The sequence below is a fragment of the Ursus americanus genome, chromosome 17 (genome assembly GCF_024610735.1).
Source record: "Ursus americanus isolate L20-20 chromosome 17, mUrsAme1.1.p, whole genome shotgun sequence".
NCBI classification, from domain to species: Eukaryota; Metazoa; Chordata; class Mammalia; order Carnivora; family Ursidae; genus Ursus; species Ursus americanus.
The window spans coordinates 7,232,021-7,250,752 of record NC_142143.1 but is presented as its reverse complement, the minus strand read 5'-3'; the positions used below and the strand labels follow the sequence as shown (position 1 = coordinate 7,250,752).

At 54.5% G+C, this 18,732-nt stretch overlaps 1 protein-coding gene across 2 annotated transcripts; it reads right to left on the bottom strand.

Moving 5' to 3' along the window:
- Positions 1 to 116: 116 nt before the first annotated feature.
- On the bottom strand, positions 117 to 10,041 carry PMM1 (phosphomannomutase 1). Of its 2 annotated transcripts, XM_045779686.2 has the most exons (8): positions 9,881 to 10,039; positions 6,992 to 7,109; positions 5,812 to 5,888; positions 5,593 to 5,684; positions 5,256 to 5,355; positions 1,965 to 2,040; positions 1,037 to 1,152; positions 117 to 659 (listed from the first exon to the last, which is right to left on the bottom strand). In XM_045779686.2, exons 1-8 carry the CDS (start codon positions 9,965 to 9,967, stop codon positions 537 to 539), a joined length of 789 nt encoding a protein of 262 aa, XP_045635642.1. In that variant the 5' UTR covers positions 9,968 to 10,039; the 3' UTR covers positions 117 to 536. The 2 variants fall into 2 exon arrangements, with proteins under 2 accessions (XP_045635642.1, XP_045635640.1); XM_045779684.2 differs by lacking the exons at positions 117 to 659; positions 1,037 to 1,152 and adding an exon at positions 1,204 to 1,720 and having other exon boundaries at positions 9,881 to 10,041.
- Between the last annotated feature and the right edge of the window lie 8,691 nt (positions 10,042 to 18,732).

The window sequence follows — 18,732 nt, the reverse complement described above, 5'->3', positions numbered from 1 at the left end:
CAGGGGTGAGGGGAGTCCCTGCCAGCTCTGCCTCGGTTCCTTCATCTGCAAAGTGGTGGCTGTAACATCATCTGTGACTGGGGCCAATTATCCATTCAGACAGAACTGACACCATACCTTGTTCCAGGAACTTTAATGTTTGTGAGAGAAAGTTCTGGCAAATACGCACCTTCCTTGGTGCTCTAGCCCTGCCTGGGACAGGCAAGCAGGGCAAGCTCTATCTCGTACCAACACTAGTGCAGGCCTACTCCCGGTGTAGACAGAAATCTCTTCCGTCTACAAGTACAAGCAGCAGCTGCACCCCGGGCTGTCGGGGTGGAGGACGGAGCTGGTCCCCCTAGGAGCTGACCGGCTGGGGACGGCTGTCCACATGGACCGTGGCCCCATCAAGGTGGGCCTTGCAGCAGGTAATAGGAGGCAGTCATCCTGAGCCGGAGGAGGAGGGGCCCTGGTACCCCACCCAACACCAGGGCCAGGGGCTCCTTTAGGCCAGGGTGGAACTCTCTGGAAGTCCCAAGGAGCAGGCTGGGCCCTGGTCACGCCTCATGGGCTGTCTCTGGGAAAAAGATCTCACGGCATCGCTGTACTGTATCCTGCGGAGAGACCACACTGTGGCCGACGGTCCGGGGGTCAGCGTAGATCTCGAAGTCATTCCCACCCTGCACACAAGGAAGGGCAGGAAGACGCACACATATGTGTGCCTGGAGGAGGTTCCTGGCCTAAGGCCCAGCACGCGCCCTGCCACGGGGTCCCCTCCCCACGCTGGCCCCTGCAGAGCTGCCTCTCCTCCTGCCCCCCGCCGAACCACCCGGAACTCCACCTTCTCAGCCTTTACCAGATCTGCCCTGACTTGCTGTGTGACATGGGACAAGTGTGCAGAGAGCTCTAGGCCCCAGCCTTCCAATCTGTGTAATGGGGCTGAGGAACACCGGCTGTTCTCTGGGAGTCTCCCGGGGGATGGTTCTGTCACCCTGTGTCCTGGCCTTGACCTGGGGGTGATTCGGGGTGGAAAACACCGGGGCTGAGCCACACTCACGGGGCTGGTCTCGTTCCCAAAGAAGTGAATGGTGTCGAAGCTGTCCTGGTCCAGGCTGTCCAGGCAGTAGCGCTTGTCCCAGCCCTCAGGGAAGACGTCAAAGCTGATCATGCCGCCTGTGGGGGGTGGCAGACAAGGCTGACAGAGGGGTGGCCCATGGGGTGAACTTGGGCAAGAGCCTTCATTTATTCCTTCAGTCAACAGTGCAGACCCAGGCACAGGGCATGGGAGCCTCAGGCTCCTCACTGAGAGGTGTGATCCCAGTGGGGAGAACAGGCAGTGAACAGGCCAGGCCACCTCAGAGCCGTGGGGCGGAGGGAGGGAGGGAATCGCCCCCAGCCAGCACCGTCGGGGGGACCTCTCTGGGAGGGGATACTGAGCTAAGGCCTGAGCCAGAATGGTAACTGCAGGGAAGCAAGCACAGTCCCCAAGGTGGAGAAGGGCACGGAGTGTCCCAGCACCAGAGAAGGCTGGCACAGGGCAGGGGCGAGGCCATGCAGGCCTTGGGGTCCAGCATGGTCTGCTTTTCCAGGAGCATCCCTCTGGACACTAGGCAGTGGGAGGATGGCTGCGTTGGAGTTAGCCAGAGCCCGAGAAGAGGCTGCTGGTGGCAGAGGTGTGAGCCGTGGTCAGATTCCAGAAGCATTCTGGACGCAGGGCCCTGGGACTTGCTAGGAGACTGCCCTTGGGAAGGGGGGGAGGGAAAAACATTGAGGGAGATGCTTTGGTTTTTTTGACTTGAGCAACTAGGTGGGTAGCAGGGCGTGGACTGGGTTTGGATGGGGAGGACTGGGGGCAGGTAACAGGTGGAGTCCCTGCCAGTTTGGGGTCAGCCTGCCCCTGCTGTTCCCCGGGGAACAGGGGAGGCCCAGGGCTGGCTTCTGGGCCAGGCTCTCAGATGCTCCACGGGATGGATGGACGCACGTACCTCGAGAAAACCTCAGCCCTTTGCCGGCAAACTCTGTTTTCAGGGCTTCCACAAACTTCTCCCGGATCTTCTCCTTCTGCAGGAGGGGAGGGAGCAGACTGAGGCTCAGAGGGCTGCCGTGTGCCAGGCCCTGTGCTGGGCACACAACTGGAGGGAGTTCAGAGCCTCCACGTGGATATTGTGACCTCCACTTGACAGATGAGGAAACTGAGGCTCAGGGAACAGCTGTGCCCTGTTCAAGGTCATCCAGCCCCAGTGGCAGAGCCAGGGCCTGAATCCAGAAGGTCGATGACTGAACTCAGGGCCAGATCCTGCCAATGTGGGTGTGGGTGGGGTATCTGAAGGAGGCCTTGGAGCGGAGGGATGAGGAGAAGTTTGAGGGGATGGGGCAGTTCAAGTCCCAAGTCCCAAGGTCCACCTCAGGGCAGGGCTCAGCCCTGTCTGCTCTGCCCAGCTCAACAAAGCAAACCAGACACCAGAAATGAGTATGAGGAGCCAAGGGCACGTGGAGCCCTATTACTACGTGGCAGCGGGTGCTCAGAGAGAGGCCAGCAGGATGCCAGGCACAGCCATAGCACCAACCACATGGCGACGTGCGCTGGCTGGCACCTCCCAGCGCAGGGGGCTGGGGGCCTCAGCAGTGCCCAGGAGTCCCCTGCCGCACCCCACTCCTTGGGCAGGATCTTGCAAGTCTGCAGCATATCTAGACTCGGACTAAGGAAATGTTCACTCGTTAGGCCAAGGACCCCCGGCCTGGCCCTGCTGGGGACACAGATGGACAGCCATGTAGAATCTTGGCTGCTGTGCTGAGGGCCGGTGCCACAGGGTGGAAGGTTTGCGCAGTGCAGGCTCGCTGTGCCCGAGGCGCAGAGGCGGGCCGTCCCCACCTTGCCGAAGCAGCAGCGAGAGCCTGGCAGGACAGTCAGCTCACAGACGGCCTGGAAGGGAGTTTGGACACATCCTGGGGGACCAAGATTGGTCCCACTGAGGGTTTTTGAAGCATGGGAGGAGAGTGCCTAGGACTGCATTTTAGTCAGTCCACGTTGGGTAGGACTGGAACGGAGAAAGGCAGGCAGTGGCCAATGGTTTGGGGCATGAAGTGGGCCAGAGAGGACATGAGCTATGAGGCCAGATCTGACCCAATCTGAGAGATAAAGGCAGGCCTCCTGGGTTTCAGGCCTGGCTGTGTGACCATGGGCAAGTCGCCTGACTTCTCTGAGCCTGGGCTAAAGCATGGAGAGGTAATGAATGAACCCCACCTCCCTCCCTCTCCTAGAAAAGGAGAGAGGTGGAATGTGAGCCCCCTGCCCACCTTGGCCTTGCCTTCCCAGCAGGAGGTGGACCCCCTGGAGGCCAGAGTCCCCACCAGAGGCCACTCTGTGGGCCCAAGGTTAGAGTGAAGGGTGCCCCAGGCTCAGAATAAATGTTCCCTTCCCACATGGCTCAGGATAGCTGTATTTCCTGTCTCTGGAGAACCGGTTGACCACTGGACAGTCCCATGTGTCAAGTTCAGCCTTAGCAAGGACCAGCACTGTGACCTTCAGCCTCTGGCCTCAGTGTCCTCATCTAAGGAAGGGGGCTACCTGCCCGTGGGATCTGAAGGACTGAAGAAGAATAAAACATTTATATGGGATCCTGGCTGGTGTAGGTCACACATATCAGGAAGTCTGTGCCCTCCCCTCATATCGGAAGGGGGAGAACAAGAGCCAGAAAGACAAGAGAAGACCCTGGAAGCCACGGGAATGGTCAGCATGTGCCAGACTTCCATCTCGCCAAGTCAGTACAGCCCACGAGATGGGAACTATGTTCACCCCCACTTTACAGTCGTGCAAACGGGGGCACACGGTAGTAAAGCCACTTTTCCAGGCTGCTCGGCAAGCGGGAGGTGGAGCTGGGATTGGAAACTCTCAGTATGTGTGTGGGAGGGGTTCTCTGCCAATGGTCAGTCTTTACCCAGGGGCAGTCTCTGTGCCCGGGGGCAGTGCCTACCCTTACCCTTGGGACATGGAGTGGGAATGGGGGTGGGGGTTGGTGAGCATCCCCGAGAGTCCCACCCATCGTCAGGGAAACATCACCAATTCCCTCTGTGACCGTGGCAAGTCATTTCCCCTCTCTGAGCCTCAGTTTCCTCATTCATAAAATGGGGACAACACCACCTATTTCATTCATTCAGAAAGTATTTCTCGAGCACTTGCCATGTGCTGGGCACATGCCAGGCACAGGGGATCCAGCAGTGAACAGCCACAGAAATCCTGGGCCTTAAGGAGCTTACAGCTTCAGTGGGGAGACAGACAGTAACCAAGATTTGAAAAGTAGGTGACAGAGTATATTAGAGGGTGGTGATGGCTGCCTGGGGAGAAATAGGACAAGAGAGGAGCAGGAAGGGCAGGGGTGCCATGATAAATGGAATGAGAGAGTGACACCTGAGCAGAGGTGGAGGGGAAGGGGGAGAGGATGAGCAGAGTCTGAGGGAAGCGTGTTCGGGGTGGAAGGCACAGTCCTGAAGTGGCTATCTCCATCTCCGTCTGCTATCTCTAGAATCAGCAAGGAGGACGTGGTTGGAACAGAGACAGCAAGGGGGAGAGAAGGCCAGAGACGGGCCAGTGGCAAGAGGCTTAAACGGATGGACTTACTCTACCCCTGAAAAGGTGGGGTGGGCGGTGGGGATGACCAACAAAATGCAAGTCGAGGTTTGGCAGGGGCAGCATACCCAAAGGCAAGAGAAATGCTCATATGCTCTAAGAACAGAAGCACAGAGAGAAGGCTGAATGGGTGAGCCAGAGTTGGGCAGACCCCTCAGGGCTCAGGGCACCAGGGGAGGGACTGGGGCATTGCCCTGCTGGCAAGGGGAGCGACTGTAAGCAGGGAGTGGAGGGGGCCGACATGCTTTAAAAGGTTCTCAGTGGCACCGTTGGAGAACAGACTGGCAGGGGTTTACGGGCGGAGAGGCCTGGGGGGTGAGACATACAGGTGAACAGATGTGAGGCCACTCCAGAGGCTGAATCAAGGGGAACTACTGCTGGACCCCACATGGGCGGGAAGGTAGAAATGATGCCCTTGGCTTAGGTAAGTGGTGGCTGCTGGTGCTGGTCACCAAGGCAAGGAAACCAGCCATGTAGGAAAGATATGGGAGTGCCTAGACCATGGCACATGGTGGGTGTCCCAGAGGGTATGGGCTGAATCAGAACCACCCTCCCCCCCAACTGATCCATCTCACTGATGAGAAAGCAAAGACCCAGAGAGGCTGAGTGACCGAGGTCCTAGAGCCTAAGGTTGCACAGTTGGCAGCACCTTGTCCAGTTCGGAGAACTCGATTCGCTCCTCCAGGGTACAGCTCCGGCCGATGGGCGAGATGTTCAGCATGCCATTCCGGAACTCGATGAAGGTTCCACTGGTGGTAACATGGGTAGGAGGGAGGGCAGGGAGTCAGAGAAAGAATGGCCCTGAATTCAAATCCAGCCCCATCTGGGACCACTGCCTCCTTGGACTTCACACGGGACAAGAACCCACACACTGATAAGTTGGGGCCCCAGTAGTTGCAGGTCACATCCGAGAGACCCGCCCCGTCCTCCCTCCGGCCTGGGATGGTGGGGTGGGGAGGCTGGATGCAAGCTGGGAGGGGTCTCACCGTTTCTTGGGCAGTCTGAGCAGGGCCATGTAGCGGAGGCAGAAGTTGATCAAGTCCTGCAGCAGCTCCTCCCCCAGGTGGTTCTGGATGGTCTGGGCAAGGAACACAGGGCTCTGAGGGCAGCGGGCACAGTGCCCTCCCCCGGCCCGGACAGAGGCACCACACAGGCTGTGCCACTATGGAAAAGTGTTGCAGGCTGAGGCCCTGGGGGGCACTGACCTGCTTGGAGAGCAGTCGTCCATGCTTATACTGCACGGTCCCATTCTCAGCAAACACATAATCAAACTTCTCGATGACTTCAGGGGTGCATAGAAGCCGGGAAGAAAGAAGGAGTGTGAGACCAAGCACCCAGAGCCAAGTAGAGGGATAAAGCCCACACTCCTTGATTTGGCATTCAAAGCCCATTTGTTCCATCCCAAACCTGCTTTTCTAGGCTCTTCACCTTCAGCTTTTTTTCCAAACAAGCCAACAAGCCAGTCACACCTCTAGGCCTTTGCTCACACAGGTCCTTCTGCCTGGACCGCCCTCCCATCACTTCTCCCCCTCCAAAATTCAGCTCCCTCCTCTGGAAGCCTCCCAAGACTCCCCAGCAGGGGGCGCCATTTCTGCGGTGCTCCACAGCCCCATGGTCCAGGGGCTTCCGCTTTGTTTCATAGCTTCCATCACTGTTCTCCAAGGCTGGTTGCATGGGGGAGTTTTCAGCTCTGGCTACCACAGTAAGTGGCCAGAGGGGGCAGGAACAGGAGGCTCAGGGAGTCCAGCCAGGAGGGAGCCTGGACAATGGAGGGGCAGCAGAGAGGCAGACGTGGACACACAGGGAGATATTTCTAGACTTGCTGATGGAATGCACAAGGGGGTGTGGAAAAGGGAAAAGTCAGGTCAAGTTTCTGGCTTTCGAACTGGTGGGATCTGCCTCAACTGTGCTGAGCCGGGAACTCAGCTGAGAGCAGATGCTTTGGGTCCAAACAACTTCCCGGATGACTTCAGAATCCTTCTCTGTTCCATGGATAGCTGTGCCCACCCTAAAGTGTGGTTGTGAGGATGCAATGAAAAGAAGTCAACATATGCTCATTTTCAATAGCGGTAGCCATTATTGACTAGGCGCATTTTAAAGAGGAAACCTGAGACTCAGCAGAGAAAGCTGAGAATGTCAACTACTCCAGGGCAAGATTCTGCCTGCTTTGCCCCCTGCCCTCTCTCCAAAGCCTGACACAGTGCCTGGCACACGGCCTGTGCTCACTGCCAATCAGCGAGGGAGGTATCCAGCTGTTCCCTCTACTTCCTCTGCCCCACAGAAGCGGGGCTGGGTCTTTGAAGGCACACGGGTGGGTCCAGGGACCCCCAGAATTCCCCCCACCCCCATCAAGACTGTGGAACTGGCTCTGGGTGCCCCTCCTACCTTCATCCCCCTCTCCCAGCTGCTCAGCAATCTTGGAGTAGTCGGAGCCGCCCACCACACCGATCTGCACCCTACTTCGCAGCTTCTGCAGGAAGGCAGCCACCTCGGGGTCAATTTTCTGCAGTGGGTTGGGGGTGGGGAAAGCACAAGATTTCTGGCTGTCAGCGCATCTGGAACCTCACGCAACCCGCACTCAGTGTTCAGAATCCAGGGAGCCCATGTTCCATCTGAATCTGAGGTAGTTCAAGGTTTAGAACCCAGACCTCAAAATGAGATGTAATGGATTCAGACTCTGGCTCGAGTTCCTCAATTGCAGGCTGATCTTGGGCAAGTGGCCTTAGTGACTGTCCCATCTGTAAACTGGGGATCGTGGTAGCAACCAGCTGGAGGTGGTCAGTGCTAAGATTAAATGAGATAGTGCCTCCAGAGTGCTTGGAAATGAACAAGCAAGCAACTGGTGACTAATCACATGAAGACTCCCCAAGGAAGTGAAAACTAATGAGTTATACTCCATGTTTTTGGACTTTCGGCTATTTAAAGCCAACAATACCTATAGGGAATGACCATGTCAAATTCTGCCAGTGAGAGTGTATATTGGTGCAGCCACTTTGTAGGGTAATTTGGCAAGAAACCTTAAAATGCATGCACCCCGTCACCCAGAATTTCCACTTCTCTTGCCTGGGTGTATATGGAAGTTCACTGAGGTATAGTTGATCATAGAGAACACCTGGAAACAGCTCCTAGGCTTGTCAGCTGGAGAATGGTAAATACCTGCTCTGAGATACTACGCTGTGGTTACACAGAGTGAGGCAGGCCTGTGCTTCCAACAGGGGAGAGCCCCTAACACGCTGTTAACTGGCAAAAGCAAGTTGCTCAGCACAGAGTCTGCTTGACACTCTCTCTCCCTCTCTCTGCTCCTCCACCCCCCAAATAAATAAATCTTAAAAAAAAAAAAAAAGCAAGTTGCAGGAAGGCACACACAGTATACTACTCATTAAAAAAAAGGGGGGGGGCACCTGGGTGGCTCAGTCGGTTAAAGCGTCTGCCTTCGGCTCAGGTCATGATCTCTGGGTCCTGGGATCCAGTCTTTCATCAGGCTCCCTGCTCAGCAGGGAGCCTGCTTCTCCCTCTTTCTCTCCTTCTGCCCCTGCTTGTGCTCTCTCTCTCAAATAAATAAATAAAACCTTAAAAAAAATAAAAGCCTTACAAAAACTGCTTAATATTTGTTCTGAGCAAACAGAGATCTCGACAGAGGTCTGGAAGGAAATCACATGACAGGCAACCACCTTTCTTTGGGATCCTGACATAGTCAGAAGGGACTTTAGCATCTCTGTTATGTTTTCATTCTTCACAAGAGAATGTTCATGAATATGCATACAATTAAAAATTAACTTTTATTTATTTTAGTAATCTCTATACCACGTGGGGCTAGAACTTAGGAAGGATCAAGTCCATGCTCTTCCGACTGAGTCACCCAGGGGCCCCCAAAATTAACTTTTTTTTTTTTAAGATTTTTTATTTATTTATTTGACAGAGATAGAGACAGCCAGCGAGAGAGGGAACACAAGCAGGGGAAGTGGGAGAGGAAGAAGCAGGCTCATAGCAGAGGAGCCTGATGTGGGGCTCGATCCCATAACGCTGGGATCACACCCTGAGCCAAAGGCAGATGCTTAACCACTGTGCCACCCAGGCGCCCCCGAAATTAACTTTTAAAAGCACTAAGGATAGGGCTTGGCGTAACTGGTGGACAGCAATAACACACTTGTACAGGCTGCTGGGTCAGTGGAGCAAAGGGTCAGAGGGAGGGGTTGGGGCTGTGCCTTAGACCTTGCCACCCTCCCTCCACTGTCATCTTTCTCTCACCCCTGAAGATCCTGGGAGCTACTGGAGGCAGAGCAGCCTGATTTCTCCTTGTGCTCCCAGAGCCTAATCCAACGCCCTCCAGGAGGCAAGGAGGGGCATTCAGGACCTAAGAGGGGAGGCTAAGACCTGGCTTCCCATCAGCCGCTGCTCTGCAACCCAGCTCTATGGCTCCCTGCTCTAGGGGATCCCAGTTCCTTATGGCCGGACTGGAGGGTGGAATACTCTCGGGGCTGGCAAGAAAGAGGCCTGCTTATTTATGTACCCAGCTGGTGAGGATCGGTCTAGGGGCTCATCTAGGGTGAGATCCAAAGCGAGAAAAACTGAGCGTGGAGCAGAATATGGAGGATTAACATGGTGACAAGTCTTTAGAAGAGTTGTACTCCCACCCTCCCTGGGCCACAATACCTTCACAGTGACCAGACTAGGCCTGGGGACTCTCACCTCCAAGTGGGCGGAGTCCAAAACTCATCCGAAAAGATACGGAAGCCCTACCTCCCTCCATAACTGAGGGTGGGAGGTAAAGTGGGTGAGGAGCTTTTGAAATGAGACCTAGGCCCAGGCCTGTAAAGATCAGGTGGTATGACTTCAAGACTCCCGGACTCTCTCACTAGATGGCGACTCTGATGCTAGGGCGCGCGCCGAGCCCTGTCTAGACCCCTGGGCTCAGATGCCAGCTTCGGGCTACAGGTGCGTCCTAGGGGAGGGAGCCCGGGCTGGGGAGGCGGGGGCGTCCGGGGACCAGGCCTCGGAGAGAAGAAGCCTGAGCGGTGGTAGGGAAGCGAGGTCCTCGTTCGCAGCCTCCTCCCTCCAGAATCCCACCCGCCCCGACGTTCCCGGGCAGAAGGTGGGCGCAGACGCTCGGGGTCTGAGACATGGGGCATCACTCCCCGCGGACGGCCCTCGGCGTCAGGAGCCAGGTACCGCTGCATCCCACACTCGGTCCTGGGCTGTCCACGGTCACCACTTTCGGCCTCTGAGCGTCCGCGTGACACTCCCGACGGGAGCTGCTGAACGTCGGGGCCTTACCTGGCGAGCCGGCGTGAGGGTCCCGTCCACGTCAAACAGGCAGAGGACGCGCTCCCTCCTGCGGGCGCCCTCAGCGGAGACCGCCATGGCTGCAGCTCCGCGCGCGGCAGAGGCCAGGGATGCGGCCTGGAGAGCTGCTTCGGGAAGAGGCTAGACTAGGCGGGGCCTGGGAGGGGCGGAGCCAGCCGGCCCGCCGGCGGGTGCCAAACCAAGAAGGGGCGTGGTCAGGGCGTGATCTTGGCGGGAGAGGGACTGCCCGGACGGGGCAGGGGCGGGGCCTGAGCTGACTCAGGAAGGCTGATTCTGATTGCACTAGGAGGGGAGGGGGCGTGGCATAGGCGGAGCAGGGCGCGGTGGGTTGGTCGGACTGTTCCAACCAGACGGGGGCGGGGCCTGTGCCTGGGCCCGGCGGGAAGTAAGGGATAGAACCCGGAAGAGAGGAGCGGGGCCAGAGTTACTCCTCCGCGGGAAGATTCTGATTGCATCTGGCCCAGAAGGGGCTGGGCGGGGGCGGAGCCTCAATCCCCGCAGTGCGGAGCAGGGCGGGGCGGGGCGGGGCGGGGCGGGGCGGGGCGGGGCGGGGCGGGGGCGGGACTCAAAGAACCGGAGCGGTCCCCTCCTCGTCCCGCCTGCCATCTATGACTCACCCCCTCGTTGCTAATGCCTCTGCCCTACAAATCTTAAGCTTTAAGTAATCACCCGATGTCCTTTGCTCAGGCTCTGGACTTTGCCAGATGACCTTTGCCGACCCTTACTCCTGCTGTCGTTCTGCCCACCCCATGAGGCCCAGCTCACGGTCCACCTCCTTCAAGAAACCTTCCTGGATCCCTCTGTTCACAACTATTCAACCATCACACTGACTTTACGGTCAGTTCCAGGTTTTCTTCCCAGCTCCACCACTGTGTGACTTTGGACAAGTCACTTCACCTCTCTGAGGCTTTGTGTCTCCATCAGTAAAATGGGAAGAATACCACCTACTTCGTACGGTTGCTGTGCACCTGCAAAGAAATTATAAATGTAGAAAAACCCACATAGTACCTGGCACACAGCAGACCTTCTCCGAAGGAGAGTTTATACAGATGTGCTTGATATTGTTGCTGATTAAACAGCTATTGGCACATCAAAGTCTTAAAAATGGGCACAACTTTGTGCCAGTAATTTAACTTGTAGAAAATAAGGGGAAAAGTTGGGAATTGGTTAAATTAATTCCGATCCATTCATGAGATGAAGTGCCACGAAGCCGTAGAATCTGTGTTGTAGAATATTTAACATGAAAGAGCATTGTAACGGAAAGTAGCAGGCTGGCTCCGGGTGGTGTTATTATGGTGAACCTTAACGTTTTTCTCCCCTCGGAAATGCATCGACTGCAACTTCCTCTTCTCCAGGACTCTCTTTTGGCTTCCTTCCATAAGGCCAGAGCCAAGCCCACCCCTGCTCCCCTCTGTGCTCCCAGGGGGTGCCATTCAGCTTGAGAGCACGCCTGGGTGGGCATTTTTGCTGCACGCACCCCCTTCTGGCGGGTTTGGTCATGCAAAGACACACATCCATACACCTCTGAGTGGCGCTTCAGCGCACGATGCTTTTGATAGTTGGATTTTGTTTGTTTGTTTGTTTTTGTCTTGGTGGCTGCAAGTGGCCTGGGAAGATCATGGGAGGCAGAGTCAGGGACACTGTAGTTTGGTCCCTGCTAACTGTAAGGACTTGGACAGGTCGCCTTTCCTGACCTGTTTCTTCATCTATATAATGGGGATGTAATCCCCATCTCATATGACTATGAACAGTGAGATAGTGATGAAGGGGCAGAAGGCAAGCTAAGGACAAAGCACAAGCTGACATCCCGCAACCCCCCCTCCCCGGGTGGGATATGTGTGACATTCCTCCAGGAAACTTCCAACTATCTCCATGCTAATGCTTTACTGGGGGAAAAACAACCTTAGCTTGATAATAGCAAGGCCTCCAGTATCCTGGGGGTTTTCTTTAGCAGATGAAAGTTCTTGGGACACCTCCCTTTTTCCTTACCCCCAACTCCCAAGTATATAATCAGCCACCCCTCACAACCCCAGTGCAGGAGTTCTTTCTGCCCACGGGTCCTGTCCCTGTGCTTTAATAAAATCACCTTTTTATAAAATCACCTTTTGCACCAATGACGTCTCAAGAATTCTTTCTTGGCCATTGGCTCCAGACCTCACCAAATTCCAAAACTACGTCAGTAGTGACCGTTATTTATTGATCCCTGCCTGTGTGCTAGCCACACTGGGCACTTGACTGCACATCTTCATTCGTCCTCAGGGCAGCTCTAGAAGGTACTATTGTTGTTGCAAGATTTATTTTCCTTTGGTGCCTGCGGCCCTTGGTCAACACCTTGGTCAACACCGCTTCAAAGAACGAAGAGGTAGGCGAGATGAAGAGTGATGGGCAGCAAAGCAAAGTTTTTTGAGCGATAATATAAAGTTTATTGAGTGATAGTACAAAGCTCCCAAGGAGGGAAGAGACCCAAGAGGGTTGCCACTGGAGTTTCTAAGTCTAGGGGTTTTTATGGGCTTGTTGGCAGGCTGTTTTAATCTGATTAACCCTCCATGTGCCTGTCACCCAATCAGGTATTTGTCGTCTATCTGTCATGGGGAAAAGGGTGGAGGGCTCCTTCTAGGGTGGGTGTAGAATCCCTTTAAGGGTGGTTTCCTTTGAGGGTAGGGGGGTTTGGTGGGGAGCCTTGTCCCTGCCTGTCTTTCTTCCAATAATCCTTCATCATTGTCTCCACTTGGTGGAGAAAAACAAAAGGGATGTGCCCAGGGCTCTACAAAGTACCCGGCAGGCCCACAGGGCTGAGACCAGCCTGGGCAGCTAAGGTGAGTTACCTGCCACAGGCAAAAAACTTAGGAGAGCAGCAAAATAAATACAAAAATAAATGACATTTTAATTTCATTTTTTTCTTTTTAACTTCATATTTTTAAAAATCAAAATTAATGCAAAGGAATCCATGATGAGCAGAATATCAGAAAAGATTTAAAAGGATCAGTAGGGGCCCCTGGGTGGTGCAGTCCCCTTGAGTTGTCTAACTCTTGGTTTCTGCTCAGATCATGATCTTGGATCCATGAGATCCCTGGCACCTCGCTGAGGGCAGAGTCTGCTTGAGATTCTCTCTCCCTCTCCCTTCCAGTTGTGCCCTCTCTCTCTCAAATAAATGCCTAATTCTTAAAAAAAAAAAACACAAAAGATAGGATCAATAATTGTGGCCTGCTGAGGAGCCATATTCAAACTGGACAAAAGAAAAAAAATCTGCCTTTTTTTTCCAGGACCTGTGCCAGAGTTTGGTTCATTCATTAAACAAATGCATTTCGCTACACACTGTTCTGGGTTCTGGGAACACTGTAGAGAACAAAACAAGGGCCCTGCCCTCAAAAAGCTTTTGTTTTCTGTTGGATACAGACAGCCAACAGAATCATCTCCGTGGGAAGGAAAACCCAACTCCGTTCTCCTGCATCCCCTGCTTCTGCTCCATCCGGATCTGGTCCCTGGGACTCTGGGCACTGCAGGACCTGAGACCCCTCCCAGGGCCCAGGAGTGTAGAGCCGGTGGGTGGGGCTGGAATCGCATAGGTTAGTCTCTCCTATCTCATAGCCAATACCTGTTTCATTGCCCAAGAATTCCTATGAACTGATTAAATGCAGATACCTGGGCCCCACCTCTGCTGCTGGGATCCAGTAGCTGTAGGATGGGGTTCACAGGGCAGGACAGGTTTTTGTCTCCTGTGGATTGGGCCCACAGCAATAGCACACCTGGGCCTTAGACCTGTAGTGAACTAGGTTCCTTACAAATACCTTTCCCCATCTCTTCCTGAATTCTCACCTCAAACCATTTCACTGATGAGGCTGCTGAAACCCAGAGAGGGGGTGTGAGCCGCCCTGAGGCACAGACCCAGGAGGACCAGAGGGAGTAGCCCTCGTGGCCACCAGTGTGTCCCTTTAAGAGAGAGGCTCATCCCTGGCAACTGGGGCCTTGGAGCAGCCCTAGGGAGAGGGAGGAGTAGGACTGGGGGAACTGCGACTAGAAAGACCGGCCAGAGGGCCTTTCCAGAGCACCAGAGGAAGCTAGGCTGAAGATAGGGGGCCTGAGATCCTAGCCTGGAAGGCTCCTGCTCAGGAAGAAAGGCTCTGGCTCTAAGGGGCCAGGAGTTCGCCTGAGGTTTGGAGGTCAGCGCGGCTTCCGTATTTGGTTTGGACACTGTGGCTCCTACCCTGGGTGTTTCACTTACTTTTGCCAAGAACCGTTGGAGATGAGTATCCTCTTATCAATTTCTAGAGATCAGTACTGACACCAGAGAGGTGAAGTTGGCTTTCCAGGATCACAGTCTGGCCAGGATTTACATTCAGTTCTGTTCCTCTAAAGCCCATGCTTTTCCCTGTCCCCTTGGTGGAAGGCCAACTGCTAGCGTGTGCTGAGCGAATATAGGGGGTATTGACCTTCTTTTTCCCTGCCTGGAGTGTGATTTTTGAGGGTGGCAGTCCCAGCCTGAGGGGCAGTCTTGATGTAGTGTGTATACAGTCAGACTGACAGCTCCTGGGGCTGCCCCTCCCTAGCTGGGTGACCTTGGGCAGGCCCCTCCCAATGTCTGAGCCTGTTCCTCATCTATAAATGGGGCCACTGCCTCTCCCGGGCTCTCAGGAAGAAGAGGGGTGCAGGAAAGGAGATGTGCTAAAAAGAGGCTTGCAAAGAACAGGCGGGGCTGGTCGCTGGTTCTAATCCCCTCTTGGTTCAGGGGCAGTGGGAGGTTGGGGGAGATTGTGGATGTGGGCTTTTTTTCTCCCTATTTCAAAATATCTGCAGGGCTTACACTGTTTTCACAATATGCAGTGCATGGATTTTAAACAAGTGGAAGGGCAAGCGCAGAGGTGTTTGTGGAGGGGCGGAAGGCTGTTGCTGGGTTGGCCCAAGCCCCATTGGGGCCAAAGCCAGTGGGGACAGGGATGACACTGCCTCACCCGGAGGTGCGGGGCAGGGGCGGCAGCCCGTCCTCTCCCTACACCTGGGGTTAGTGATCTCTGTGGATCAGAGCCCAGCCCCAGGCCTGAGAACTTGGGTGATTCACTCCTCATCTCTGGAGCCAGAGGCGGGGAGAGGAGTCCCCACCAGGAGGGGTGGTAGAGACTGTCTGATCCACAGTCTTCATTCTACAGATGCAGAAGCTGAGGCCCAGAGATGGGGAGGCCTTGATTAGGGTTATTTGAGTCAGAGGCTCAATCCAGGTAGGTCTGTATCCAAGTCCAGGTTTTTTTTTTTTATGACCCAATCTCCCCCTCAGTGTTGGTCCCACAGGAGAGGCTGGCTCTGTGCCAGGTCCTGTGCTGGATGCTGGGCACTCAGGTGATCCGACCCAGGCCCTACCCCTGGAGGGTGCCCCAACTCGTGGGAGTGTGCCGGAAGCGAGGAGGAGTCTAAGCTGAGGTAGGGAGAAGTCAGGAAGGTTTTGTAGAGGACGTGCTGGAGCTGGGCCTTTAGCTCTGAGTAAGGGGTTGCTCTGAGGCTAGGTGGGAAGAGGCGATCCAGGTCCAGCCAACAGTAACTGAAGGTGGAGGTGCCAAGCGCTTGCAGTGATAGGGGCCTGTACTTGCTGCAGGGTATGGAGGCTGGAGAGGCCCAGGGTTTAAGAAGGGCCTTGATCGGGGCACCTGAGTGGCTCGGCTGGTTAAGCATCAACTCTTGATTTTTGGCTCAGGTCATAGTCTTAGGGTTGTGAGATCGAGTCCCGCGTAGCTCTCTGTGCTGGGTGTAGAGCCTGCTGGAGATTCTCCCGGTCTCCCTCTGGGCCTCCACAGCGCCACCTGGTGCCTGTCTCCCTCCCTGCAGCGGGACCTTGCAGGGCTCTCTCTCCAGCGGGGACGGGGGGAGGGAACCTGTGGAGCAGAGATCTCTGCAGGGGACTCTGGGCTCCTGGGCAACCCTTCAGACCGGGACCAGTCCCACAACCCCTGACCCCTTCCAAAGCAGCCAGGCTCCGTGGTCAAGGGCTCACGTTCAGAGATGTGCTAGGCCCCTCCTGGGTTCTTTGCTGCCCTCTCAGGCCAGAGCCCCTCTGAGCTTGAGGAGACGTGGGTCTCATGGTCCAACCAGCCAGCCTGGGCAGGCATCCCCCTACAACTTTCATCCCACTTCAGAGCAGGTCCAACCACCACGCACACAACTGTGATGAGTGGCGTACTCTTACCTAATGGTTCCCTCAAGCTTTGGGGAACTTTGCTGGAATGTTCTCTCCTTAGAGCTTCCTCTATCCCATACCACCAGGCACCATCACTCCCTCCTCGATGGTTCTCCTCCCACCTTCCTGGGCCTTACAGATTGTCACTACATGCTGAGAGAACAAAGGCAGGTACCACACAGCATGTCTTCAGATCCACAGAAACATCTGCAGAGATGTTCACAAAATCCACTATCTCTTAGGATGATGGAATTTCAGATGACTTTTTCCTCTCATCTTAGTACTTTTATTGGTTGCTTACATTTTCTAAATATTGATTATCTTGTAACCAAAAAAAAAAAATTCATTTTAGGAAAAGCAAATTAAGAAATTTAAGCACACCCCAAATCAAACCTGGAGTAGCTCTGTCAAAGCTCATGGACGCAGGGCAAGAGGCTGACAGTGGCTCTGCAGTCACCAGCTCCGGCCTCTGTTTCGCAGGAGCTTACCATTCCTCTCTGCACTCTGAAAACCCAGGGAACGGGGGGCTTCTTCACAGCTCCAGGCACTTAGCACAACACACCTCACCTCTTGCCTGACTTCTGCGCTACCCTCCTCCCTGGTTTTCTGCTGCTCCTCTTATGCCACCCCACCCCCAGGCTGTTCTCAACACAGCAAACCGATTGTGTCATTCTTTGACCTACAAGGCCCTGCACCATCTGACCCACAGGCCTCTCCGGCCTCCACGCCTTCCCCCACCCCCTTGGCTCTCTTGCTCCAGCCACTCTGGTCTCTGTTCAGTCCTTCCAGTGTTTTCTTCACTTGCTGCTCTCTCTGCCTGGAATGTTCCTCTCTCACTTCCATCCTTTGTCAGATAGACTCAGATTAAACATCACCTTGTCACACGACTTCCCCAGCCTCCTCACACATATCCCCATTCACACACCCTGCTGCTGCCTGGTTTTATTTCCTCCCCAGCACTATGCCACCTGAGAGTACCAAACTTATCTCCCCCTTCGTCTCCCAACCTCCCCAGAACAGAACCCTTGCCAGGCAGGGGCCTTGTTGGTCCTGCTCACCACTGCACCCCTAGCACAGAGCCCAGGACTGCTTTCTATACAATAGGCTCCCAGAGAAATCTTTCTGGTTTGAATGAACTCACCTGATTGACTTGCCTGTGAGTCACAAAGTCTAAAGGTTAGACCATTTGCCATTTGCCCCACAAGCAGGCCATACACATCTGAACATCTTGTTTTGTAAACTGTCCTCAGCAGAGAGGAATGGCCAGGGCCTCTGTATGGAGCTGGCTCACAGAAGTCCCACAGTCAGTGGCTGTGGAATGCATTCTGCCCTCAGCCCGACATTCACGGAGCATTTCATCTGTGCCAGGCACTGAGCAGAGCACTTTGCATTTACTCTCTTGAAAAGCACCCTGTGAGGTAGGTACCATTCATCCCATTTTACAGATAAGGAGACTAACAGACTGGCTCCCAAGTGGCAAAGTTAGGACTTAAGGCCAGGCTGTGTGATCTCAGAGCAGGCACTCTTAAGGACTCCTGCCTCCTGAACATGCCCGCCTTGGGGCAAAAAAACAATGTTGGCCAAAGTCACCTACCCTCTGCATCCTCTGGAGACACGGAACCATCTTCTCCAACTAGCATGCTGGAAAGACACAGCACCTCAACAGTGAGGTCTCATGGGTCTGGTGGTGAGAACTCATGACCTAGATTCAATGGCTCAGCCATGTGCTACCTGGATAACTTCATTTCTCTGCACCTGTCTCCCCATCTGTAACATGAGCCCCGTTATCTGCATTTCAAGTGCGTTGTGTGTGAAAGCACCTAGCATAGGCTCAGCCTGAGGACGGTGCTCACTCAAAGTGGGCCAACTGAACCGATGGACACCTGCAGCCACACTGCTGTGTCTGGCAGTAGCAAGGCATGCTCAGAGAGCTATCCACCCACCCCCACACTTGCTCAATGAGGTCATGGTAACAAGGTGGGGAGATAACCTTGGGGCCATACACCCAGCCGATAGCCAAAGTGAACCTGGAAGTGGACACTTCTTGCTGAGGTCAGGTGTCCTCTAATGGCTGGGGTCCTCCCGGAACAGATCTCAGAAGCTGGGGCCAACAGATGAGGCTTTGAGTCTTATTCTGCCACCAGTCACAAGGTGACATGGGGCAAGTAATATTCTCTCTGGGCCTTTCCCCCATTTTTGTAAACCAATGGTGAAAGTCATACATTCTTCCCTGCTATTGTCACTTCTTATCCATAAGGCTTACAACCGAGCAAAGGCAGAAGATCTAGACTCAGCAAAGTTAAGCTCAGAGGGAGACAGAAACCTGGCTCTGTTGGATGCATACCCAGACCGTCAAGCAGTACGCAAATGCAGCAGGCAGAAATGGGTTTATTGCATTAGAAAAAACACCAAAGAAAACCAGCAAACACCTCCGTACTAGACAGTTATTAGTTTGACTTCAAGGGCAAAAAGGAATCTCAAAGGTACAGCTTTATTTTGGGAGGGGGTGATGGTCTCATCCCTCCTCCTTCCCTGTCCCTTCAAACCAATGGACCTCTGTGGATATGATTACACACATGGCTCTTTTCTCACTCTGCTCACCTTGCACACCTGTGTGGAGCTAGCTGGTCACAATGAGCACGCTCCTGGGGTTCTGGTA

Coding starts and splice junctions, on each gene's coding strand:
- PMM1 (XM_045779684.2), bottom strand. CDS start 9,967: ATGGCGGTCTCCGCTGAGGGCGCCCGCAGGAGGGAGCGCGTCCTCTGC. Junction 5,356..5,592: donor CTCAGACTGCCCAAGAAACG/GTGAGACCCCTC, acceptor TGTTACCACCAG/TGGAACCTTCATCGAGTTCC. Junction 1,721..1,964: donor AGGGCTGAGGTTTTCTCGAG/GTACGTGCGTCC, acceptor CCCCTTCCCAAG/GGCAGTCTCCTAGCAAGTCC.